At 37.8% G+C, this 18,167-nt stretch overlaps 1 protein-coding gene across 4 annotated transcripts in view; it reads left to right on the top strand.

The window, feature by feature from the left end:
- KDM4C (lysine demethylase 4C) overlaps positions 1-18,167 on the top strand; it is a 418,681-nt gene that overhangs the window by 275,727 nt on the left and 124,787 nt on the right. For all 4 annotated transcript variants that reach the window (XM_070794206.1, XM_070794204.1, XM_070794203.1 and 1 more), the window contains 2 exons: positions 11,875-11,930; positions 14,395-14,503. In XM_070794206.1, the coding sequence (XP_070650307.1) occupies positions 11,875-11,930; positions 14,395-14,503 (165 nt within the window). The remainder of the gene's footprint in view (positions 1-11,874; positions 11,931-14,394; positions 14,504-18,167) is intronic.

Here is an 18,167-nt window from a genome sequence, read left to right as displayed (position 1 = left end):
GTTTTAGGAAATATTAGTTGACTAGCAATATATCTGTATCTTTATAATAGTGATTTTACAATGGGTGTTATTGTTCCTAGAAAAGCCATGCTCATAAACATTAAATAAAACAGGGCTGGCAATGAGCATTCAATGTGGAGTTGTATTTATTTATTTTGTTCTGCAAGGCTAAACAATTTTAGTATCTTTTCAGGTTAGGTTGGAAGGAAGTTCGGGTACACTAAAAGACTAGTAGAAATCATAGATGCCCATTTAAAATATTCATTTAAGTAAAAAAAAGTAGGGAATTTTAAATTACACGTATTTGATGGAAAAAGTTTTAATTTCTTTGTGTGTCTGTGGGTTTTCTTTTTTTTTTTTTTTTAATATAAAAGTAGTAAGTATTGTTAGGAAAGTTTCCCATTCCCATCACTCTCAAATTCTTAAATCTCATTGTTAATAGAAAACTACTCATACTGTTTTGTCATTCAGCCTTTCAGATGTTTTCTGTGCGTAAACTAATATTGTATTTTGATGTTCTTGAGAGACGCAAATGGTGTCACAGTTTATTTAATGTCTTAGTCTTTTCATGTAATATTACATTGTATAATTTTTAATAACTAAGTAATTGTTGGATTTGCCATATATTGTTCATCACTTTTAATTTTTAAACCTGAAGCTAATTTAAAAATTCAGACATTACAAATAAATCTAAGTAACTGACCATTCCAGCTCCTCCCAGAGGTAACTGTTTTCTCTGTTATGAACAGAAATGAAATAATAGTCAGTGTACATTCCTACTTGTGCATAGATATAAATGTTTACCTAAGGCAGATTCCAAGAAGGTAGCTTGGTTGTCATAGTTTATATTCATTTAAAATTTTGATTGATAATGCCAAATTATTGTCCAAAGCCACTGTTAAAACTCACATACCGCCAAAACTACTGATTTCCTGATTTAAAAATCTGAGGCTAATTCTCATTATTTCATTTTTCATTTCCTTTATTCTTGAAATTGGGTATCTTTTGTGTATTTATTGGCAATGAAGATTCTTTGAATCTTTTGCCTGTTTTTCAAAAGTGTAGCTTTTTAAAAATTATTTTTTGGCTAATTTTGTTTTATATTGGAAATTTTTTAATTGTTTTATGTTAATTTATTTAGTATTTTATCCTTTAGAATTTTAAAACTTTGATATAGTCAAAACCTGTCTTTTGTTTTTTTTTAAATGTTATGTTAACAAGCCATTTATCCTAAATTCATCAATATTTTTGCCTACAATTTCTTTCACTAGTTCTGTTTTTGAGTATAAGTCTGTAAATAAATTTATTTTATATTAACCCATTTTAGGTGTTCTTCATTCCTTCCTGCCACTTTTGGTTCAGCCTGCTGTCATTTTCCTTCATTCAGAAGATTTTTTTTTAGCAGTTGTATAGTGTGGATTCTTAGGAGACAAATTCTCTTAGATTTTTGTCTCTATGAGATTATTTTATCTTTATTTTCAAAGGATATTTTCCCTGCAAATAGAATTCTAGTTTGCCAGCTTTTTTCTTTCAATATTTTATGGATATTGTTTCATTGCCATTTGCTGCCAATGTTTCTGGCTGGATTTCAGATGGAATTCATATATTTGTTTACTGAATATGTCTTTTTTTTCTTCTGCTTTTAAGATATGTTCTTCATATTTGGTTTTCAGAGTTTTGACTGTTAAGTATTTAAGTATGTTTCCTTTGTATTCATCTGCTTGCAGTTTGCTAGGCATCTTGATTCTATGGATGTCTTTTATCATCTTTGGAAAGTTGTCTGCCATTATCTCTACAAGTATATATATTTTTTCATCTATTCTTGTTTCCCTCTTCTTGGAATCCAATTATGAGTAAATTGAATAGGTTGTTATTTTCTCTTTATTGCTGCTGTTTAGTTGCTAAGTTGTGTCTGTCTCTTTTTCAACCCTATCCAGTAATTCTAATATCTTATTTGTCTTGCTTCTAATTTTATTGATTACTTTCTTGATCATGTTATATTTTCTTGCTTTTAGTATACTTTGTACTCTTTTTGATTGTGTGATGAACATTTTGTCTGTAACGAATGAAATTAATATTATTTCCAAAAAGAGGGTGCCCCTTTGTCAGATTTTTAAAGTAGAGGTGAAGTCAACTTGATTGTACCTGAGCAGGGTCTGAGCTGTATTCTAGCTTTTGTTTGATTCAGTCCACTCTGATGTCAGGTGTTTGGAGAGTGGGATCAGGACCTTGCTTTCAACAATGTCCGTATTCTGGGCACTGTAAGGACTCTAGCGTTTGTTTGGTTTCCACAGCTGGGTTGGCATTGTTTAAAAATTTGGGAAATTTCTCTTTGGTTTAGAGCAGCTGCCTGGATTTGGGGTTATGGAGAGTTTTCTTTTTTCTCCAGTTCTTCTTGCATTTTGTATCGCAAGAGAATTATTAATGACAGATACATATTTTATTCCCTGCTGAATTGCTATACCTAGATCATCTACTGGCAGTGTTATATTTAAGTAGCCTGGAACCACAATTAACCTTTCACATAGTTGACCACTGCTATTGTGTGTTTATGAAATGTGTTACATTTATTAACTCATTTCGGGAAGTAGTATTTTTTCCTCTTTTATAGGTGAAATATCTAAAGCAAAGGAAGTAGGTAAGTAACTAGCCAGAGGTCATACCAGTAGTAAATGGTAGAACTGTGATTTGACCTTGGCCATCTGCATTTTGTTAAACACCAGGTTGTAGCTGGCTCTCTAGTTTAACTATTCTTCCTCTCAGTTAAATTGGATTCATTTAGCCTGAAGTTTGATGGCACAGACTAACTAAAATGTTGCTTTTGCGTAAAATGGTATTATTTTTGAAGGTGAAGTGGAGCTAAATTTACCAATTTATTCTCACACCAATGAGAGGTTTTATTATTAGCTACATTAGTAAAACAAATGGGGACACAGATCATTATGTAATATATGCTGCTTGATAACAGTTTTTTATGATATGAGTTCTTTTGAGGTGATTAATAAAATGAAATCTTATTTATAGAAATGAGGAAATGGGGAGTTGGTTTTGCCCTTTGCTTTTATTTTCTTCAGTTTTATTGAGTGCAAACATGTCTTCTCCCTTCTCAGTTGTGAGCTTCCCAGAGCAGGCACAGTTCTCCTGTTTATTTCGGTTCTCTACTTTGATGTCTTGTGCCTTGCCTTGTATATAGGGCAGAAGATACTGGAGAAAAAGAGTGTGGACATTTGGTCAATAAAGCCTGAGCTTAAACTCAGTTGCTGTTTTTGTTAGTTGGGCTTGCCTGGTGGCTCAGATGATAAGGAACCTGACTGCAATGCAGAAGACCTGGGTTCAATCTCTATGTAAGGAAGATCCCCTGGAGAAGAAAATGGCAACCCAGACCAGTATTCTTGGCTGGGGAGTTTCCTGGATAGAGGAGCTTGGTGGTCTACAATCTATAGCATCTCAGAGTCTCACACATTTGAATAACTAACTCTAGGGGTTGGAAAATAAAACCTGTGGATTCAGTCCAGCTCACTGCCTACTTTTGTAAATAACATTGTAATTGGGATATAGCCACACCCATTTGATTACATATTGTCCTATAGTGGCAGAGTTTAGTTGCAATAACTTCGTAGTTATACAAAGCCCAAGGTAGTAAATATCTGGTTATTTACAGAAAAGTGCAAATCATTCTGGACTGGATGGTTCTTAGGTCCGTAATTCAATCTCTTGATTCTTAGTTTCCTGTGAAATTAGTGACTTAATAAGTTCTTGTTAAATAAGGCAGGTAATGTAAATGTCTACACATGGACATCACCAGATGGTCAACACTGAAATCAGATTGATTATATTCTTTGCAGCCAAAGATGGAGAAGCTCTATACAGTCAGCAAAAACAAGACCAGGAGCTGACTGTGGCTCAGATCATGAACTCCTTATTGCCAAATTCAGACGTAGATTGAAGAAAGTAGGGAAAACCACTAGACCATTCAGGTATGACCTAAATTAAATCCCTTATGATTATACAGTGGAAGTGAGAAATAGATTTAAGGGACTAGATTGGATAGATAGAGTGCCTGAAGAACTATGGAATGAGGTTCGTGACATTGTACAGGAGACAGGGATCAAGACCATCCCCATGGAAAAGAAATACAAAAAAGCAAAATGGCTGTCTGGGGAGGCCTTACAAATAGCTGTGAAAAGAAGAGAAGCCAAAAGCAAAGGAGAAAAGGAAAGATATAAACATCTGAATGCAGAGTTCCAAAGAATAGCAAGAAGAGATAAGAAAGCCTTCTTCAGCGATCAATGCAAAGAAATAGAGAAAAACAACAGAATGGGAAAGACTAGAGATCTCTTCAAGAAAATTAGAGATACCAAGGGAACAGTTCATGCAAAGATGGGCACAATAAAGGACAGAAATGGTATGGACCTAACAGAAGCAGAAGATATTAAGAAGAGGTGGCAAGAATACACAGAAGAACTATACAAAAAAGGTCTTCACGATCCAGATAATCACGATGTTGTGATCACTCACCTAGAGCCAGACATTGTGGAATGTGAAGTCAAGTAGACCTTAGAAAGCATCGCTACAAACAAAGCTAGTGGAGGTGATGGAATTCCAGTTGAACTATGTCAAATCCTGAAAGATGATGCTGTGAAAGTGCTGCACTCAATACGCCAGCAAATTTGGACCACTCAGCAGTGGCCACAGGACTGGAAAAGGTCCGTTTTCATTCCAGTCCCCCAAGAAAGGCAATGCCAAAGAACGCTCAAACTACTGCACAATTGCACTCATCTCACACGCTAGTAAAGTAATGCTCAAAATTCTCCAAGCCAGGCTTCAGCAATACGTGAACCATGAACTTCCAGATGTTCAAGCTGATTTTAGAAAACGCAGAGGAACCAGAGATCCAATTGCCAACATCTGCTGGATCATGGAAAAAGGAAGAGAGTTCCAGAAAAACACCTATTTCTGCTTTATTGACTATGCCAAAGCCTTTGACTGTGTGGATCACAATAAACTGTGGAGAATTCTGAAAGAGATGGGAATACCAGGCCACCTGATCTGCCTCTTGAAAAACCCGTATGCAGGTCAGGAAGCAACAGTTAGAACTGCACATGGAACAACAGACTGGTTCCAAATAGGAAAAGGAGTTCGTCAAGGCTGTATATTGTCACCCTGCTTATTTAACTTCTATGCAGAGTACATCATGAGAAACGCTGGGCTGGAAGAAGCACAAGCTAGAATCAAGATTGCCGGGACAAATATCAATCACCTCAGATATGCAGATGACACCACCCTTATGGCAGAAAGTGAAGAAGAACTCAAAAGCCTCTTGATGACAGTGAAAGAGGAGAGTGAAAAAGTTGGCTTAAAGCTCAACATTCAGAAAACTAAAATCATGGCATCTGGTCCCATCACTTCATTGGAAATAGATGGGGAAACAGTGGAAACAGTGTCAGACTTTATTTTTGGGGGCTCCAAAATCACTGCAGATGGTGATTGCAGCCATGAAATTAAAAGATGCTTACTCCTTGGAAGGAAAGTTATGACCAACCTAGATAGCATATTCAAAAGCAGAGACATTACTTTGCCAACTAAGGTCCATCTAGTCAAGGTATGGTTTTTCCAGTAGTCATGTATGGATGTGAGAGTTGGACTGTGAAGAAAGCTGAGTGCCAAAGAATTGATGCTTTTGAACTGTGGTGTTGGAGAAGACTCTTGAGAGTCCCTTGGACTGCAAGGAGATCCAACCAGTCCATCCTAAAGGAGATCAGTCCTGGGTGTTCATTGGAAGGACTGATGCTGAGGTTGAAACGCCAATACTTTGGCCACTTCATGCGAAAAGTTGACTTACTGGAAAAGACTCTGATGCTGGGAGGGATTGAGGGCAGGAGGAGAAGGGGACGACAGAGGATGAGATGGCTGGATGGCATCACTGACTCAATGGACGTGAGTTTGAGTGAACTCTGGGAGTTGGTGATGGACACTGAGGCCTGGCGTGCTGTTAATTCATGAGGTCACAGAGTCAGACACGACTGAGCAACTGAACTGAACTGAACGTACATGGTTTCTGGCATGTTTTTTGAAATGAATTAGGACACCACTGAGTGACTTCACTTTCATGCATTGGAGAAGGAAATGGCAACCCACTCCACTGTTCTTGCCTGGAGAATCCCATGGACGGGGAAGCCTGGTGAGCTGCCGTCTATGGGGTCGCACAGAGTTGGACACGACTGAAGCGACTTAGCAGCAGCAGTAGCAGGCCTTTAATATAGTCTCCCTTCTTCTAATAGAAGACTTTTCATTTTTGGTAACCAATTCAATGACTTACTATCCTGATGGAACTATCACTTCCTACTTCCTAATTCAGTTCTTTCACTGCAATTGAAGATGTTCAATACTTAATACAATTAGTATATTTGGTCGGTGCCAACCTTTGTGTATATCAGACATTGTACAGATTCTTAAGAAAACTCGAGCTGCTTTTCAGCAATGGTTAACCTATTTAATTTTAGACTGACCAATTTTCTTTTCTGACAGTAAGGTATTATTTAAACAAAGAAAAGAAACGTTAAAAATTGATGTGTCTGATATTGTCTTCTACCTAGCTATTAACATAGGCATAGGCTGCTCTTGGAGGAGAAGCAAGGAAGGCTTCCTGGAGGAAATGATATTTTGGCAGAAACCTGAATAATCAGTTCAGTTCAGTAGCTCAGTCGTGTCCGACTCTTTGCAACCCCACGAATCGCAGCACACCAGGCCTCCCTATCCATCACCAACTCCCAGAGTTCACTCAAACTCACGTCCATTGAGTCATTGATGCCATCCAGCCATCTCATCCTCTGTCGTCCCCTTCTCCTCTTGCCCTCAATCCTTCCCAGCATCAGAGTCTTTTCCAGTGAGTCAACTTTTCGCATGAAGTGGCCAAAGTATTGGCGTTTCAGCTTTAGCATCATTCTTTGCAAAGAACACCCAGGACTGCTCCCTTTTATGATGGACTGGTTGGATCTCCTTGCAGTTCAAAGGACTCTCAAGAGTCTTCTCCAACACCACAGTTCAAAAGCATCAATTCTTTGGCACTCAGCTTTCTTCACAGTCCAACTCTCACATCCATACATGACCACAGGAAAAACCATAGCCTTGACTAGATGGACCTTTGTTGGCAAAGTAATGTCTCTGCTTTTGAATATGCTATCTAGGTTGGTCATAACTTTCCTTCCAAGGAGTAAGCATCTTTTAATTTCATAGCTGCAATCACCATCTGCAGTGATTTTGGAGCCCCCAAAAATAAAGTCTGACACTGTTTCCACTGTTTCCCCTTCTATTTCCCATGAAGTGATGGGACCAGATGCCATGATCTTAGTTTTCTGAATGTTGAGCTTTAAGCCAACTTTTTCACTCTCCTCTTTCACTGTCATCAAGAGGCTTTTGAGTTCTTCTTCACTTTCTGCCATAAGGGTGGTGTCATCTGCATATCTGAGGTTATTGATATTTATCCCGGCAGTCTTAATTCCAACTTGTGCTTCTTCCAGCCCAGTGTTTCTCATGATGTACTCTGCATAGAAATTAAATAAGCAGGGTGACAATATACAGCCTTGACGTACTCCTTTTCCTATTTGGAGGCAGTCTGTTGTTCCATGTGCAGTTCTAACTGTTGCTTCCTGACCTGCATACGGGTTTCTCAAGAGGCAGGTCAGGTGGTCTGGTATTCCCATCTCTTTCAGAATTTTCCACAGTTTATTGTGATCCACACAGTCAAAGGCTTTGGCATAGTCAATAAAGCAGAAATAGGTGTTTTTCTGGAACTCTCTTCCTTTTTCCATGATCCAGCAGATGTTGGCAATTGGATCTCTGGTTCCTCTGCGTTTTCTAAAATCAGCTTGAACATCTGGAAGTTCATGGTTCATGTATTGCTGAAGCCTGACTTAGAGAATTTTGAACATTCCTTTAGTATGTGAGATGAGTGCAATTGTGCAGTAGTTTGAGCATTCTTTGGCATTGCCTTTCTTGGGGGATTGGAATGAAAACGGACCTTTTCCAGTCCTGTGGCCACTGCTGAGTGGTCCAAATTTGCTGGCGTATTGAGTGCAGCACTTTCACAGCATCATCTTCCAGAATTTTAAATAGCTCAACTGGAATTCCATCACATCTGCTAGCTGAAAAATAAATAGTAGTAAAGAAAGTGGAAGTGAAAGTCACTCAGTCGTGTCCAACTCCTTGCAACCCCATGGAGTATAGTCCATGGAATTCTCTAGGCCAGAATACTGGAGTGAGTAGCCTTTCCCTTCTGAAAGGGATCTCCCCAACTGAGGGATCGAACCCAGGTCTCCTGCACTGCAAGCATATTCTTTCCCAGCTGAACAACAAGGGAAGCCGAAGAATACTGGAATGGGTAACCTATCCCTTCTCCAGCGGATCTTGCCAACCCAGGAATTGAACCTGGGTTTCCTGCATTGCAAGTGGATTTTTTAAGAACTGAGGTATCAGGGAAGCCCTAGTTCAAATTAATTTACAAATGAATGACTTGAAAGGTTGACATCTTTGTGTTTCTACCAGACCAGCTTGTTTGACCTATGTGAGGAATATTGAGTCCAAAAAAGAAAAATGGTATAACTGGATATGATTTTATTCTTTCCTACTTATTTTTTTCAAATTAAGTAAATTAAAAAGAAACCATGTTATCATATAATATCATGTAGATCAAAGTAGCTTTACTTGACCACAGATTTTTTTTTTTGTCCTTTACTAAGAAATATGATTTCTACTGAAGCAAATCATGGCAAAAATAACTCCATGGCAAATCAGTGTTTTTTAACTCTATGTTAAGTCTCTGAAGCCTGAAGTTTTCTTTCCTTAGTACTCTCACCAGTATGTGAACACAGTCTTAGCAGTTTTGTGACGCTTTGATGATTTTCAGGATTTTCGCTCTGCCTATTTTGCCGTATTTTCTAATTTATTTAACAAATTCTCATGGAGGGTGCTCTGTCTATTGGGTGTCATTATAAAGAGTCACCTAAGAAATTTCTGCCAGCACTCACTGAGCTAACAGTTTAGTGAGGACAGCAGAAGAAATTCAACAAATAGTTAACAAGAGTAACAAGAGGGAAGTAAATGAGCAGGGGATTAGGAGACCCCTTCTTGAGGAATCAGCATTTACACTGAAATGTCAAGGACATGTTCATTTTAGAGGGAAACTCAAGGAAGGTGGGATTTACAGAGTTCAGTTGATTCAATCTCAGATGAGAGGAAGATTGTACCTTCTAGCCTGAGCTAGAATGGCTGGTTGATGCCATTGGTGGGAAGCTGAAGGAGTATAGGCTTGGGAAGAAGACATGAGTTCAGTCTTGCACGTATGTTTGAGATTCCTGTGGACTGTCAGACATGACAGAAGTTAAATGTTTGCGTCAGTGATCTTCAGGGAATCAAGGTAGTGCATCAGATGCCCAGCAAACAGGTATGGAGAGAGGAATAAATAGGCCCTACTACAGAAATTACAGTGTTTAAGGAGCTCGAAAAAGATGCCTGTAAAAGAAAGCTAAGGATCAGCTTGAGATGGAGGACAATGAGGAGACTGTCTGGTCATAGAAACCACAGGAAGAAGCTGTTTTGGGCACAATCAATTATGTTGAGTGCTGCCAAGAAATTAGGCAAACCAAGGACTTTGAATTGTCCATTAGATTTTGTGAGAGGGAGGTATCAAAAGAACAAGTTTCATGTTGTGGCAGGTGAGAGTCTTCTCAACTCCACTTAACTTCTTGAGTCTACAGGTTCCACTTTACAGGATGGTCTTCCTGTTGTAGTCGTGTGCTGCAGCACATGTGCCTGTTCCTGATCCTAATCAGGTGTATGGAGCAGCCTCCACGCTGCTGTGCTATTTTTAACTCTGCCAACTCATCCCTTTAGGCTTCTTCTCACTACTAGTTTCATTAATCAGACAACTAATTCTCTCAGTGTCTGTACTCCTCACAGTCTGCAACTCTCCCTTCCCACATTCCCACTTCGTACTCACATCTTTTTATATTGAATGAAAGTATCTGACCTTGTGTTTTATTTTCATTCTGTCTCTAGAAAGTATGTTAAATTACTGGAAAAATACTGAAAGTCAAAAACATTTTATGAAATAGTTACTGAATAATTTGGATGTTATTGAATAATTCAAATTATTCCATTTTTCATTTTCAGTATTTTGAGTGTGAAATTTTCCTTTTGTTGTGTGTTTCATCAAAACCAGTTTTTTGAAGGCCCCTGGAATATGGCTTTACACTAAAGAATGTTCTCTATCAAGTTCTTGAGCTGGGTTTGTGATGAATTCAAATGGATGTCCACAGGGCAGCTAATGTGGACCTTTTGCTACTGTGAACCTTTAATAATCACCAGGGAAAACTTCAAATCAGTGTGTAGAGACTTCCAGACAAATAAAACCATTGAAAATTTCTTGTATTTTCTTTCTTTTATTTTTTTGCTCCCTATTAAGAGTTCTATAGATATGTTGATCCTCCTCAGTAGTTTTGGTGTTATTCTCACAAAAATAAATGCTGCAGAGTTTGACACCCCATTATTATTAGATAAGTTAGAGGGATCTAATCTTCACAGGCTTGGGCAAAGCTGTCAAAATCATTTAAAGGAGATCACCTGGGAGAATAGATAAAGAAATTTTATATAGACAGCTTGAAGGAAAAAAAAAAAAACCCACCAAATAACCTGTAACTATTGAAAAAAAGATACTAGTGCAGTAAACTGGGAGTACAAGCTTGAGGTTGAAAATAAAAACGTTGCTTAGATATTTAGTTAAAAATTCTAGGTCAACAGAAGTCATTGCATTACTTTTTGGCCATGTTTTCTTATGGAGTTTTTCATAAAATTGTAATGAGAAGTGATAAGTATATCTTTATTATGTAAAGGGAGTCATCTTGGAGTAAAAAGTATATGCCAATCTAAGACACATAAAAATGCCAAAAATAGAGGGCTTTCCCTGGTAGCTCAGTGGTAAAGAATCCACCTCCCATTTCAGATGACATGGGTTCAATAGCTGGTCCAGGAAGATCCCACATGACACAGAGCAATTAAGCCCATGTGCCACGACTGTTGAGCCCGTGTGCTAGAGCCCGGTAGCTGCAACTGCTGAGCCCATATGCAGTAACCACTGAAGCCAGCATGCCCTAGACCCGTGTTCCACCACAAGAGAAGCCACAGCCATGAGAAGCCCACGCACCACAACTAGAGAGTCGCTCTAGCTCGCCACAATAAAGACACAGCGCAGCCAAAAATAAATAAATAAGTGCAGTTATTTTTTAAAAGTGCCAAAAATGTAAAGTCAGTGTGGGGAAGATAAAGGAATACATTTTATGGCACTGTTTTCTGTTTTTCTGGAAAGCCTGCATTTATCAGAATAATTTTTCCAACAATATTTGCCCACAGAAAGACCCAAGTGATACTTTTGTGAAGAGTGTTCTTATAAAGAACTTCCTGCTTATCTCTATATTAGAACAAAGCCTGCCACTACTCTGTGTTTTAGCCATCCTGTATTCAGGAATGGATTCCTAGAACTCAAGGGAGTCGTATGTGTGTGCCCTGTTGTAGAATTCTGGTACCTACCTCTCCACACACCAGTTTCTGAGTCACAGGTCCCCCCAGCAATGGCGTTCTTGATGCTAGAATAATGACAGTTCCCTCCAGGAGATACACACACCCAGAACACTTTTGGTTGTCTCTCACCTTCCCATCTCTCTTTTTCCTCTCCCTTCTTGAACTGTTAAGAGATAGTCCTTCATGAAGTTCCTGATAGTTTTAATTTAAAAAAATAGACTGTATGGGGATATTTAGATAAATAGTGCTGACTTTTATTACATGACTCTAATAATTATGTGACATTTGTTTCTGCCCTAGGAGTGCTGTCTCTGCAATTTGAGAGGGGGTGCTCTTAAGGAAACTAAGAACAATAAGTAAGTAGTGCATTAATTGTGCGGAATTTCATCATTTCCTTCTCCTCTGTTGAGTGTTGAACTTCTGGGTTTACAGTGTGCTTTGCTTCTCATTGTTGTACACATGCGTTCCACAGCTTTGTTTTTATTAATAAGTTAAAATGTTTGATCTTTTTAAAAATAATTTTTAATCAGAGGATAGTTGCTTTACAATGTTGTATTGGTTTCTGCCATAAAACAGCATAAGTCAACCGTAAGTATCCCTGTGTCCCCTTCTCCTTGAACATCTCTCCCACGCTGTTCCACAGCTCTTGCTGTTCAGGTGCAAGGTGGAGATTTTGTACGTTTCCAGAAGCCATTACTGACAGCACATTTCTGCTGGGTGAAGGTGTTCTCAGTCTGCTTCTGTTCTGTCTTTGACATCATAAGGAGTAATCCCTCTTTCACTAACAGAGCTTGAAGACAGCCTGTATTCTCGTGCCACTGGAATTCTTGTTTTTAATTTGATGAATGCTGCTGTTGTCATAAAAGCAGAATATGCCTGAAAACAATGAAATCTGTTATCTTCAGATAAATAAAATCAATTATAATCATAGTGTTAGAACAAAACCATTTACTTTTAACACCAGTAAATTAACAAGAAAGTGTATATTCTTAAATAGAAACACAGGGAGAAAAGATTGATTTTACAGTTTAAAGGGGACAGTTGGAAAATATGAAGAGACTCATAAGTGAACAAAAAAGATGGGTAATGTTTCTATGGCAGCAGCTGAAATGTATTTTTGCATGAATTTTATCTCTATGACCCAATTTAATCATTTAAGATGGGGCCAAAGCAAATTATAGTTTCCTATAAATTAGAGACTTGTAGAAATAATTTAGGTATAGGTTGTATTATGGCACTTGGGAGCCACATCCAGCCCCAAGATATGTTTTATTTGACTGCCACCATTTTATGAATTTAATTCAGATTTTAAAAGTTGAGAGTTATATAAAAATCCAGATTTTCATCTTTACTTGGTAAATGATTGTGCATCTTTATATGACAATAATCAGTTAGGATGAGAACCTGGCCTAAAGAGAGTAGACATTCTCTAGGTTACCATGATTTACCAGTATATGTTTATTTGGTTTCATCCTGCCTGGCCCTATGGACACTGGAGTTGAGACTCCTGGAGTAATATAATGTAATATCATGTAATCATGTGCATGTACACATGTTTCTGATTGATTATAAGGGAGAATAAAGGCATTTATCATTTCTGTGTTGGTAAAGTTTAGTCTAAGAGACTGTGTGTTTGCTCAATTTTAGATGTTCATCTCTTAGTCTTAGTTAATGTGATTGACACTGTGCTGAAAACTATTGACTGGTTCTGGGACTGTTACATGAATGGTGCAGACTGCCAGTTCCTGTAAAGATGGAGGCGATAAGGACTTCTCTTCCTTCCCTTGGACTAGGACAAAAAGAAGTAATGTTTGCTATAAATTATAACATTTATTTAGATATGAAAGAGTACCCTGTTGGGGTTGATACTTATTCTCTCTCCTGGTGGTCTTTAAAGGCAGGATGGAGTCTTACGTTATTTGAATGAAATAACATGCTTTGACTTAAAAATAAGTTGACAAATTTGATAATTCTTTCAAAATCTCTTTAAACCTCGAGTCTTTATGTTTGTTTGAGGCATAATACTTATGAGAAACTTAATAGTGTTAATGAGGACATTGTCATTTTTCTGGAGTGATTCAGAATTTGAAAGGAGATGCACAAGGTTTTTGAGTAACCTCCAGGAGTTGGTGATGGACAGGGAAGCCTGGCGTGCTGCAGTCCATGGGGTTGCAAAGAGTCGGACATGACTGAGCAACTGAACTGAACTGAACTGAGCACAAGGGTTTTAGTAGGAAACAGGGAACAAGTTAAATTTCATTTCCCCTTATCTCTTGGTTCCTTTGATTATAGTAGGATTGCAATAAGAAACAATTTAATTAAAGACTTAATCTGTATTAATTCTTCTAGAGAATTTTTGCTATTCTGGTTTGCTTCATGACATCAAAATTATATAAAAAGATTATATGGTATACTCATTTCATTTTCATACCTTTTATTAATTGAACTAATCTTTTGCCACATATTAATTATCTTAAGTATATTAAACACCTATGTAATGCAATGTCAAGTGAAATAGCAGACATGCATCTCAGTATTTTACAGTCATATGTAGAAACATATAAATACAATGATAGTATACTTTGGTCTTCACCTAGTTCTTCCTGTCACTGTGGTGGGCAGGTGTGGCACTGAGTCTGTCCAGGTATCATCCAATAGCTTTGAAATTCAGAGAGTCTGTTTGTGATGGACATAGGTGCTCTGGGCTTGCTTTCTCATCTGTGTGTTTCCCATGCATGTGAATTGTCACCCCCTGGTGGAAGTACAGGCCGTGTTAAGTTTAGGGAACATTTGTTTACATTTCTGTCTCGTTTCCTGTAGGTGGGCCCATGTCATGTGCGCCGTTGCAGTCCCAGAAGTCCGGTTTACTAATGTCCCAGAAAGGACACAGATAGATGTAGGCAGAATACCTTTACAGAGGTTAAAATTGGTGAGTGCCAATACTTTTTTTTTTTTCCTCATAAATTAGTGTTAATTTCAAGTTCTCAATATTTCTATTCATGCACATACTTTTTTCTTAGCTTCATTGAATTATTCTACATTTTTTATACTTTTAGCCTAAATTACATACCTGTACGTATTCTTTTTCTGTTGTATTGTAAGTATGCATATAGCTTTCTACAAATTATGTCTTCAGTAAGGCAAAGGAATACTGCATTTCATGAATTAATGTGACTTTTCAATCTCAAGGTTATCGGTAAAGTTTGTTAGTAACTGACCCAAATTATCCAAATATCTTTGTTTGAATTGCTTAGTCTTTCTGTCTGTTGCCTGTCTTTGGTTGGCCTTGACTTAGAAAAACGAGTCTAACTTGATTTCATCATCTCTTCACCGAGAAGAGACTTGCAGAGAAACTTTGATCATTCCCGAGGGATTTTCTCACCAACAGATAAAGTTCATTTAAATTGCCCAACTCTCTGACTGGTTATCTTCTCATTGTTTCTCTTTGTTAGATTGTTTTTTTTTTTCTTTTTTTTTTTTCTTTTTTCATGAGAAGGGAGGCCTTTTTTGTCCTCAACACTGAAGTTATCTTGGAGTTCTGTTAAATTGTGAGTCAACAGATTACTAGTTCAGGCTCTTAATATTTCACATTTAATGAGAATTTTTCCTACAGGTAAATTGCATGACTTTAAAATACTGAAGCATGTCTTACAAGTGTACTTAATACCCTACAATTTGTTTAGTCCTTGTTATTTCTAACTTGGGGTCTTTCCACTATTTCCGACACTGAGCTGTAACTCTTTAACCTGAGTGTTTCTTTCTTTGTTATTAGTAGTCTCTCCCCCACTGGGTAGCAGGGTGTTTTGTCTCTGGACTTCTGTTTCAGGAACTTAGATTCTGTCTTTCAGTGAACCCTGTTATTTTCCACTATAGCTCCATTAAGAATTTCACATAGCTAGAAAATATGTGGCCCTTTCTACACCCGATGATTGCTGTTGGCAGATATGAGATCATCTGCCAACATGATCAGAGTGTGGTATGGAAGTTTTGAGAATGAGATGGAAATAACTGGGGCATTTAAATGGCCCTTCAAAGTTCATGGTGACTATCAGAAGAGAGTAAGGTTGTTCAGCTCATGAACTTCCAAGGGAAAATGTTTGCAACCTTATATCTTGATCACCAGTTTAAAAAGTAAGAGAGAGAGGCAGAAGTAGTGTCTTCTGTGACTGTGCTGACTGCTGTATTTCTGCTTGATTTCAAGAAATCTCATATGTAGCCTTAATTTTGTCCTCTCTTATAAGTGCAGTTTGAGTGTAAAAATTTTAACAGCCCAAAGGTTGGAAAATTGGTACAGAAAAAAGAAAAAATACAATAAATCCTATATCACATTATATTTTATGTACTAACTGCTTTTCATCTACTGCTTTTTAGTTATATAAACTTGTTTTCATTATTCAATTGATACATATTCTATCTGTGGATATTGTTTGGGTCTTTAGGATAGAATGCATTAGTTTTGTCCATTAAAAATTATAAAAAATATCTTTCGTTGGAGGAAAACAACCTACCAATAAGAAAGAAATAAACAAAAAAATTGCCAGAATTAGGATTGTAAGGCAGGTTATAAAGAAAAACGTTGAGTTCATTACATACTACAAAACGTAATGCTTAGTGTGACAAATACTAACAAATGTCTTACATTTTAATTTTTTTCTGGTTTACAAGTAATATGTATTTGTAGAAATTCCAACACTACATTTAACACCCACCTTTGGGTCTCTTTCCTAAAAGATGGTTTCTGTTATCACATTAATGCCCCTTGGAATAAGTGGTCACTGCTCTTGATGCTTCCCTTTAAGGACCTGTGTACCGGCTACTCTTGTCTACAGATTGTCCCTAGTGATCTGTTGTCACCAATACCAGTCTCAGAGGGGTTTTAATGGAACAACAGGGAGGGCCAGCATGGATCATTTCAGTGCCAGCCAAGAAACTGTATCTAGAAATCTGAAATCTGATGATGGCCTCCAAAAATGGCAAAGGTTGCCACCTTGATTGTGTATGTTGCATATTCTTTTGAAGTTTCATTAATCAGTGTGCATCCAGCTAGAAGTAAGAGCAGTCATTTCATGTAGTATTCATCTCCGCTGGCCTGAGTCTAGATGGAATGTTTACTGTGTCTGCTTAGTGAATGTGTGTGTGTCTGCTAGCGTCAGTTTCGCTTTTTTTCTGGAGCTATAGCCAGCCCTTTTCTGGATGCTGGATTGTTCATCTGCTTTCTTATTCACACAGATGGGGGGGTTGGGGATAGGAATTAGATGTTTGTGTCAGTGTATTTCACCAAACAGTTATTACCTGACCTTACCAAATACTTGGTGTACATTTTTGAGTAAGAATTTGTTCCTTTCTTCCAGCATCTCACAGTCTAGACTGGGCGTTTTTGGCTTTGGCTCTGTTGACGTTTTAGGTCAGTTAATTGTTGTGGATGGCTGTCGTGTGTATCATAGATCACAGCATCCCTGACCAAACAGGTGAAGCCAAAAGGTATAAACTTCTAGTTATAAGGTAAAGAAGCACTGTGGATGTAATGGACAACATCATGACTATAGCTGAGACTGCTGTGTATTGTGTAGGAAAGCTCCTAAGAGAATAAATCCTATGAGTTCTCATCACAGGAATAATTTTTTTCCCTTCTTAAATTTCTTTTTGTTGTTTCTATATGAGAAGATGGATGTTAGCTAGACATACTGTGGTATTCATTCACAATATATGTAAATCAAACCATCATGCAGTATGCCTTAAACTTATACAGTGATGTATGTCAGGTACTTCTCAACAAAACTAGAAAGAAAGTAAGCAATGCCAGATATATCCTGGGAGGTAAAATCACCCCCATATGAGAACCCCCTGGTCCACACACAGAGAAGACATACACACGATGAGGAAGTTTTTGTCATTTTCAGGAAGATAATATCTTTGTTTAAAGAAGTAAGTGGCAGTCTGGCAAAATGGAAGTTCTTAATTGCTTTTAAAAAGCATCCCTAGAGGTGTTTTTTTTTTTTTTTTTTGGCTGATTGTTTAAATTTCTTATTTGTGAATAATGCAATAACATTTGGCAACAGATGTATATTTGCTACTGTACAATTATTGATTTTATGATCCAATTTAGTATCTTAACATTACCTGTTCTTATAGACAGAGAAGGAAATGGCAACCCACTCCAGTATTCTTGCCTAGGGAATTCCGTGGACAGAGGAGCCTGGTGGGCTGCTGTCCATAGAGTTGCCCAGAGTCGGACACAACTGGAGCAACTTAGCATGTGTGCATGCACTGGAGAAGGAAATGGCAACCCACTCCAGTATTCTTGCCTGGAGAATCCCAGGGACGAGGAGCCTGGTGGGCTTCTGTCTATGGGGTTACACAGAGTTGGACATGACTGAAATGACTTAGCAGCAGCAGCAGTTCTTATAGAAATTGAGCAACCTTGATTACTTTTTTCCCCCAAACTTTAAACTTTTTATTTTGAATTGGGTTATAGCCAGTTAACAATGTTGTGATTGTTATTGCTGTTCAGTCTCCAAGTTATGTCCAACTCTTTGTGACCCCATGGTCTGCAGCATGCCTGGCTTCCCTGTCCTTCACTATCTCCCGGAGTT

Source organism: Bos indicus, chromosome 8 (genome assembly GCF_029378745.1).
Source record: "Bos indicus isolate NIAB-ARS_2022 breed Sahiwal x Tharparkar chromosome 8, NIAB-ARS_B.indTharparkar_mat_pri_1.0, whole genome shotgun sequence".
Taxonomy (NCBI): domain Eukaryota; kingdom Metazoa; phylum Chordata; class Mammalia; order Artiodactyla; family Bovidae; genus Bos; species Bos indicus.
Note: the sequence above shows the minus strand (reverse complement) of the source record. Positions and strands in the feature narration are given on the sequence as shown.